The 7,703-nt window shown below is 67.3% G+C and overlaps 1 protein-coding gene and 1 long non-coding RNA gene across 3 annotated transcripts in view; one reads left to right on the top strand and one right to left on the bottom strand.

Moving 5' to 3' along the window:
- Window positions 1–761: 761 nt before the first annotated feature.
- ADAMTS4 (ADAM metallopeptidase with thrombospondin type 1 motif 4) lies at window positions 762–7,585 on the bottom strand. Its single transcript, XM_074980768.1, has 9 exons — window positions 6,579–7,585; window positions 5,348–5,671; window positions 4,929–5,061; window positions 4,455–4,625; window positions 3,433–3,719; window positions 3,051–3,237; window positions 2,558–2,733; window positions 2,290–2,465; window positions 762–1,930 (listed from the first exon to the last, which is right to left on the bottom strand). The coding sequence occupies exons 1-9, from the start codon at window positions 7,176–7,178 to the stop codon at window positions 1,519–1,521; spliced, it is 2,466 nt and encodes an 821-aa protein (XP_074836869.1). The 5' UTR covers window positions 7,179–7,585; the 3' UTR covers window positions 762–1,518.
- LOC142003649 (uncharacterized) overlaps window positions 6,775–7,703 on the top strand; it is a 22,058-nt gene continuing 21,129 nt past the window's right edge. The window contains exon 1 of one of the 2 annotated variants that reach the window (XR_012642865.1): window positions 6,775–6,908. This is a non-coding gene — a long non-coding RNA (uncharacterized LOC142003649). Of the gene's footprint in view, window positions 6,909–7,573; window positions 7,697–7,703 lie in introns of those variants that run through there. The other variant, XR_012642864.1, reaches the window with a different exon arrangement.

Genomic DNA, 7,703 nt, shown 5'->3' with positions numbered 1-7,703 from the left:
CACACCCCTGTGCAGCTCCCAGGGAAGGTGTGGGCACAGCTGGAGGAGGCAGTGTCCTGCACATGGCACTTGCCGAGCTCCCCCCGCAAACAGCCACTGCTCCCTTGGGGGCTAGGTCCTCAGAGGACACGGCCCCAGGAGCATATCAGCTTTGCCCGTTGGATGGGGATGCCTAGGAGCCAGGGGGCAGGCCCTTTGCCAGGCCCGGGATAGGCAGGCTGTGCTGGTCAGGTCTGCCCTGTCCCCACCAAGCCTCCTGTGTGGGTGCCCCATGGAGCCAGGAGTCCAGGGAGCCACGTGTCTGTTCCCCTCCCCACAGCAGGTGCTGCCCGGGCACTTCACTGCTCCCTGCCTCCAGCAGGCAGGATTGCCGACCTCTCCTGCAGGGCTGAGGACCCCCACCCTGGCTAGTGCCAGCCCCTCAGGTGCTGAGCAGTTGCCCAAGCCAAGCTAGGCAGGAATTGTCGCTCCTGTCCCTGCACCACACTGGGCCTTCTCCCCTGGCCAACACAGTGCTGGGGCCAGGCGCCTGCGGCACAGGGGTGGCCTGACGCTGGGCCCTAACATTGCCTTTCCCGGGAGCTGGAAAGCAGAGGATGGGGGAAGCCGTTGCCTTGGCACCAGCCAGCAGGGCAGGGCATAGGCTGTGGAGCTCTGACTTCCAGCTCCAGCCTGGTGGGTGCTCTTGCTACCAGGCAGCTGTGGCTGGGTGCTGTGTGGTTCCTGTGCCCCAGTGATCATGAGCCATTCACGCCTGCTGTATAAATAATCCGGCAGGTTTTTATTACAAAAGAATAACCCTTAGTAGAAAAAAAGCAGCTGGTGCAAACCGGGCGCAGCCATGCCAGCAGGGACTCGCCCAGGCAAGCGGCTGCAGCATTTTAAATAGACCTTGTTAAATTATTACCCCCAGTCCCTCCTTTCCCAGTTGGGTGGCCACCGGGCGCTGAGCAAACCGGCTGGGGGAGGCTGGCTCTGCAGCTGCTCTTGGGCACTGCCCTGGAATCACCCGCAGCAAGGCCTAGCCCCCAACTACCGGGCTGGGGGGGTGGTCGTTCAGCCCCGGAGTTCCTCTCTGCAGCCAAGGGGGTCACCTCCCGCCTGCCCTCCCAGCCCCAGAGACCATGCGGGTGAAGCCTGTGAGATCCAGCTCCAGTGAGGAGGGGGACAGGGGGCCTGAGGTAGAAACTGATTCAAACTGTGCTCCATGACAGGCGCCTGGGCTGCAGGTGGGACGAGTTTGCCGGGTCTCAGCCAGGTGGGAGGAAGGTGCTAGGTGATGTACCATGGACAGCGCCCACGGCTCAAGCCACGAATAAATACTGGAATAAATAAGACCCGGTCCAGGCGAGCGTCCCCACCAGAGGTCCCTTTGGGAAGCCCACAGCAGCTCCTGGGGCTTCCCTGGCCAAGCTCAGTCTCACACAGCCCCAGGCTGGCTGGGGGTGCCAGGGTTTGAGTCCATTGGTCCCTAGCACCAGGGAAAGCAGCCCTGGGCGCTGCCGCCTCAGCTGGGAGCTACTTGTGGCCAAGCCGGTTCCTCAAGATCTCCAGGATCTGGGCTTTCTGCTTCTGCCACTGCTCTGTGGGCCGCTTCAGCCGGGGCACGAAGAAGGTGTACTTGAGCCGGGGGGCCTTCTGGTCGCTCACCACCAGCGCCTGCAGAGTGAGCGGCTCCCGGAGCGGCCCACGGCCCGTGATGGTCTCCACGGCCTTGGTGGCCCCACTGTAGCGCAGCGTCACGCTGCCCGCCAGGCTGACGTCCAGCTCCGAGGGCACCAGCACGTAGTTCCCGTTCAAGGCGTAGGTGCCGTCCTGTTTCCGCAGCGCCAAGTAGATGCCGTCACTGGCCGAGGTGGAGCTGCTGCTCTGGCGGATGAGGATGTGGGTGGCCCCGGCTGGGATGGTGACCACGTCGTTGTAACCGTAGCTGGAAGACAGAGGGACGTGGGTGTCAGGATGCCGCAGGGACAGCCGACGGGACCCGGGCTTCAGCGCCGGTTCCAGCTAATGGCTTTGGGAGAGCTGCCCCACCCCCACCTCTGCTCCAGGAGAGCCCCTGGCTGTGGGTCGGGACTGGGGAGCCTGGAGCTGGGGACTGTGGGTCAGGACTGCAGGGGGCGAGGACCCCATCCCCGCTGTGGCTGTGTGGCTCTTCCCTCATTACTACAAGACCCAAGTGACCAAGCCCCATTAAAGAGCTCAGGAGACAGAGCTGCGAGGGGGGACCCCAGGAGCCGCTGCTATCGCTCCGTCCCAGCAGCCCCACGCGCAGGGGGTTACACTCACCGGGGCTTGGCGAAGGAGCCGTAGGTCTTGGAGCAGCTGGACCCATCCCCCCCGCACACCATGCACTTGTCAAACTTCTTCTTGGAGCCGATGACGCGGTCGCAGCCGGCGTGGATGCAGCGGCCCTGCACGCAGACCGAGCTGCTGTCGGGGGAGCAGGGGGTCCCGTCCGCCACCTGGAGACGGGCAGAGAGTCAGTGAGGCCTGGACCAGACCCACCCCGCCAGTGCTCGGCTCCAGCCAGCCCCACCAGGGCGCCCTCACTCACCCGTGGCTCCAGCACGTAGTAGTAGCCCAGCGCCCGGGACTGACATGTCAGCTTGCACTGGTCCTTCTCGGCCACGCCGCTGTAACGGGGCACCCAGTCCATGGGCGCGGGGAAGCCCTTGAAGAGGTCCGAGCGGTGGTTGTAGACAGCGCATTGCTGCTCCCGGAAGGTGAGGGCTGGAACGAGGCAGGGGGTGGGGTCAGCAGGGGTGGCGCTGGGCCCTGGCTTCTGGGAAGCAACCCCCCGCTTCCTCCCCACTAACCCTGGGCCTTGCCCAGCCTACCCCGCCGGGACCCCGCCCCCACCCGCGTCCAGCTAGGGGCAGCTCAGCCTCAGGGAAGAGTCAGCTCCCGGAGTCAGTGCCAGAGCACAGCCCCCTCCACCCCACAAGCAGGGGGATATGGCACCAGCCAGGAGCGCCTGGGTCCTTGTGTGGGGTGGGGAACTACCCCAGGGATGTGCTCCGCCCCACCCCGCCGGTGCCCCCGCTCACCCGTGCCGTCGGGGCACTCCTGGGTGCTGCAGGAGCGGTACTGGGTGCGCTTGCCCTCGCAGTATTTGCCGCCGTTGCGGGGGACGGGCTTGTTGCACTCGCGGGTGGAGAACTGCACACCCCCGCCGCAGGTCCGCGAGCACTCGCCCCACGGGCCCCACGGCCCCCAGCCGCCGGGGGTGGGAGTCTGCAGGGGGAGATAAAGAGGGGTTAGAAACGGGGTCAGAGCCGCACGACAGCCAGGGCGAAGGCACCTGCTGCTCCTGGGCTCAGTGGGGAAGGGGGGTTCCCAAGCTGCCCTCCCGCCCCTGATCCCTCCTGGCTCTTCCAGGCCCACCCCCGCCCTGGCTCCTCCCCCACCCCGGTACAGCAGGACACTCACGTTGAAGGCCTTCATCTCTCCCTTGCTGATGCAGCGCCCGCTCATGCAGACCTTGCCCTGCCCGCAGGCCGTGCCGTCCGCCCAGGGGAAGTGCTTGGTCTGGCACATGAAATGCCCGTTGATCTTGCCTGTGCACCACAGGGAGGCACAGGGCGGGTGCAGGTTGGGGCAGTGGCGGGAATCGGGCCCAAAGGTCAGCTGGCACTGGCGGTCCGCATCATAGTCACTGCCCGGCAAGGCGGCCGGCATGCGCAGGGGCTCTCGGGGCTTGTCCCGGAGGCAGTGACCTGGGGGGAGGGAGCAGGTTGGTGCGTCAGGCGCAGCGGACACAGGCAGGCGGGGGCAGAGCCAGCGCAGGGTGCCCAGTGTCGAGTCCCCACCCACTTGGCATGTGGGTAGCAGCACTGTGAAGGGATGTGGAAGAGCATCCCCCAGCCACCGCTGGGCAGAGATGTCCCTCCCAGGGCTGGCTCAGCTCTAGCTTGGCTGGCCCAGCCTGGCCGAGGGCTGCTGGGGAAAGGGCTCAGCCTAGTCCCTCACACACAGGTTTCAGCACAGGGGGCTGAGCTACACACACAATGTGGGGTGCAGGACTGGCCCAAGAGGGGCGAGGGACACTGGCAGAGCCGGGTGTGAGAGCCCAGGGCTGGCGCAGCAACTTAGCAGAAGCGTTCCCTGTAAGCTGAGCCCTTGAGCATATACCAAGGAGTGATTCAAATGCTGCCCATTGGATTAACATAGAGCTCATAACACCCACAGCCGGCAGCATGCGTGTCTACTGGTGGTACACAGCCGCACATGCTTCATTGCACATAAAATTTATTCCATACACGGAAAAAAATTAGAGGAAACCCTGTTTGGGAGTGAGGGGCACTAGCAGGGCTGGGTGTTGGAGCTCAGGGCCCACCCAGCAGGGAGCTGGGGGTCGGGAGTGAAGGGCACCGGCAGGGCTGCTTTGGAGAAGCTTGCCCAGTCCCTACGCACGTTGTGCCTGGCTCTGGGCTCTGAGGAGGGGCTCTTACCATGGCCGTTGTCCAAGAAATCTGTGATGAAGCGGGCGCTGCAGGGCGACCACAGCTGGTCGGGATCTACATAGGACATTACTGGAGCCATCATATGGCGGGTGCTGCCCTCCTGGACATTCAGCGGCTCACAGGGCTTGGCATTGTCATGGAGCATGTTGAACACGTGGCCTGGCGGGGGGGGAAGATGAGATGGGGTCAGTGTGGGGTGCTGGGAGACCCGGGGGGCAGGCCCTGGGCAGCAGGGGCAACCAAGCAGCGGAGCTGCTGATTCTTGGACTCCAATCCCACACGCTGGGGAGGGGAGGGGACGATATGGCTGGGCGGGAGAAGGCGGATAGAATGGGAGGAGATGGAAAATATGGATCTGGAGGGGGGACAGGGTGCTGGAGAAGAAGCGGCCGAGCCTAGAGCCAGTGCTCTGGGCTCTTGCTGCCTTGAGATACCTGGCCCAGCCCTGCCACCCACACATACCGAGTTCATGGGCCGCGGTGAAGGCCGACTGCAGCCCGTCATCCTCCACGATGGAGCAGCTGCGGGAGGGGTCGCAGACAGTGCCCACGTCTGCCATGCCCAGCGTGTCGCAGGTGGAGACGCCGCACAGATCCTGTGGAAAAGAACACGCTGGGGCATGCGGGGCGGTGGGACAGGGGCCCGCCCTGCAGCACCAGCCAAGCCTGAGGCTTGCTGCTCCCCTGCCACCCCCACATCCTGCAGCTGTGAGCCAAGGGGGGTACCCAGGCAGCTCCTCCATGGGCCCCTGCTCCAACGGGGTGCCTGCCCCTCCATCCCGGCTCAGACACCCACTGCTGATGTGGTCTGGGCAGCTGGCATGGCTCCCCCGAGCCCTGTGGCTGCAGAGGAGGACATTCAGGGCTGCAGGATGGGCGTACCTGCCGGGTGAAGAGGATGGCCGTGTCAAAGCGCTCCGCGTCCGCGTCGTCCACCTTGTTGAGCCCCTTCTGCCACTGGCAGAAGTTGCGCAGCATCTGGGCAGCATTGGTCGTCAGCTGCAGCCCGTCCTCGCCGGGCCCCAACACCACCAGCCGTGTCACCACCAGCGTCACCGGGTTGCGCAGGCTGGGGTGGCGGAAGAACTTGGCGGCGGCGGCCATGACCGTCAGCAGGTAGCGCTTGAGTCCCGCGCCGTGGAAGCGGGCCATGTGCTCATCGGCCACCACCAGCGTCTCCACATAGCGTGGCACCGAGGCGAACCGCTGGGGGGGGGGGGGGGGAAGAAGATGGTCCGATGGGGGACTGGGGGCCTCCTCCCATGTAACTCTCCGTGCCTGGGTGCTGGTGCCATACGCCAGGGCTCAGCTCCATTTTATAAAGGGGAAACTGAGGCACAGAGTGGCACTGCCCAGGCTCGTAATGTCTGTGTGTAGCTGGGATCAGCACCCAGAGCCCCACCTCCCCCGGCTCTGACCATTAGACCTGGCTCCCCTCCCAGAGCTGGGAGCAGAGCCCAGACAGCCGGACCCCCGCCTCTATTCGCCCCAGGCTCCTCAGCCGGCCCCAGCCAGAGACCAAAGGGAGCTTCTGAGCCCTAGCCCCGGGGGCAGCTGGAGGGACAGGAGGTTTTGGCTCCTGTCATACCAGCTGATGGGACCGGGCAGCTTGGGGTCTGTGCCAGCCCGCCCCCCTCGCTCCCGGGACAGCTCCAAAGGCGGCGGTGGGCGGGGGGGCGAAGATGCAACTCCCGCGGGAGGAGGGGCAAGAGGCAGCAGCCACCCAGCCAGCTGGCTTAGGAGGCAAATGGCCAAGGCAGAAACAAACTGATAACCCACGTGGGCGCAGAGGGGCCGGGGCTTCCCACAGCAGCCCGGCCCCGGCGCTGGGGTGGCAGTGAGCCAGCACCCCCGCCCCCGAGGGCCGGGAAAGCGGCTGGGATCCCCCCAACCCCGGGTCAGGGCCGGGAAGCCGCTCGCGGGGGATGTCCCCGCCCCGGGGGAGTCTCTCTGGAATCCCCCGCCACAACACAGCAGCTGGGATCTAGGGCAGCAGGCGGACGGGACCCGCGTGTGGGGGTGGGGGTGGGACCCGGCTCCGCCCCACGACCCCGCCCATTTCCCCGCCCCGCCCCGCCCCTACCCTCCCCATATGGCCCTGCCCCGCCCCTACCTTGGCTCTGCTCGGGCCCGCGGCGCCGGGTCGCCTCTCCCCGGCCGGCTCGGGGGCTGTGATCGGGGCCCGGCCGCCCACGCTGCACATGGCGCCGGTGGCTCCCTCCGGCCGCCTCCTGCGGAGCACGTGGGCGCCGGGCCCCGCCGCGTCGGGCGCCGCCCCGGGCAGCGGCTGCACGTGGTACTCGGCGCCGCGGTAGCGCAGCACCCCCAGCAGGGAGGCGCCGTCGTAGCTGACGGCCGCCAGCGAGGCCGGGTCGGCGTTGACCGTGCCGGTGTAGTAGCTGCCCGGCCCGTCCGCCGCGGCGGGCTGCCCGCTGCCGCCCAGGTACTGCACCGTCAGCCCCTCGGCCAGGAAGCCGCGGTCCGGCTCCAGCGCCAGCAGCAGCTCCTCCTCCTGGGCGCGGAGGCGCAGGACGAGCCGCGGGCCGGGGCTGCCGCCCGGCCCCTCCCCGGCCACGCCCGCCCGGCGGAAGGTGCTGGGCAGCCGCTCCGGAAACACGATTTCCTCCCGGGCGCCGCCCGCCCCCGCAGCCGGCCCGAGGGAGCCGCAGGCGGCCAGGAGGAGGGGCAGCAGCGCCCGCAGCGGGCTTCCCATGGGGCGCGGAACCCGGGCGCGCTGGTGGCCCTGGGGGAGCCGCGCCTGGAGTGAGCGGGCGGGCGGGCTCCGAAGATCCGTTCTGGGCAGCGCCGGCCAAGGGCAGGCGGGGGCGGCGCGCAGGCTGCTGGCTGCTCCGAGAGTCGCGGCAAAAAGGCTCCTCCGGCCGCTCTCGGGTCCAAGTCCCAGCCCTGCCCCGGCACAGTCCTGCAGCCCGCGGCGGGATCCCTGCGGGACGGGGCTGGTTCGGGCGCTCGGCGCTTTACTGGCCGCGAGAGCGGGGTTTTCTTCGCCCCGGGGCAAAGAGAGACAGTTCTGCCGCTGGAAGGGGCTGAGTTACTCCCGCCAGACACTGCGCCCCAGCGCCCAGCCCCGTGCAAACCCCTGCGAGCTCGAAGGCAGGCGGACTTGAGTTTCTCTGCCTGGCCCTGCGGTGCTGGTCCCCTTTTAACAGCTGTCTCCCGCGGGCTGCTGCGACCCCATTGGCTGTCACAGCCCCTGGAAGTCGAGGGCACGGGGTTTGTT

The sequence above is a fragment of the Carettochelys insculpta genome, chromosome 30 (assembly GCF_033958435.1).
Source record: "Carettochelys insculpta isolate YL-2023 chromosome 30, ASM3395843v1, whole genome shotgun sequence".
In the NCBI taxonomy this organism is placed as follows: domain Eukaryota; kingdom Metazoa; phylum Chordata; order Testudines; family Carettochelyidae; genus Carettochelys; species Carettochelys insculpta.
The sequence above is the reverse complement of the archived record's forward strand: the minus strand, read 5'-3'. Positions and strand labels throughout refer to the sequence as shown.

What these genes read in the sequence shown, in the direction of transcription:
- ADAMTS4 (XM_074980768.1), bottom strand. Translation starts at nt 7,178, where the DNA reads ATGGGAAGCCCGCTGCGGGCGCTGCTGCCCCTCCTCCTGGCCGCCTGC. An exon ending in CACCGCGGCCCATGAACTCG is followed by an intron (nt 4,626 to 4,928) that starts GTATGTGTGGGT and finishes CCCCCCCGCCAG; the next exon opens with GCCACGTGTTCAACATGCTC. An exon ending in TTTCTTGGACAACGGCCATG is followed by an intron (nt 3,720 to 4,454) that starts GTAAGAGCCCCT and finishes CCCTCCCCCCAG; the next exon opens with GTCACTGCCTCCGGGACAAG.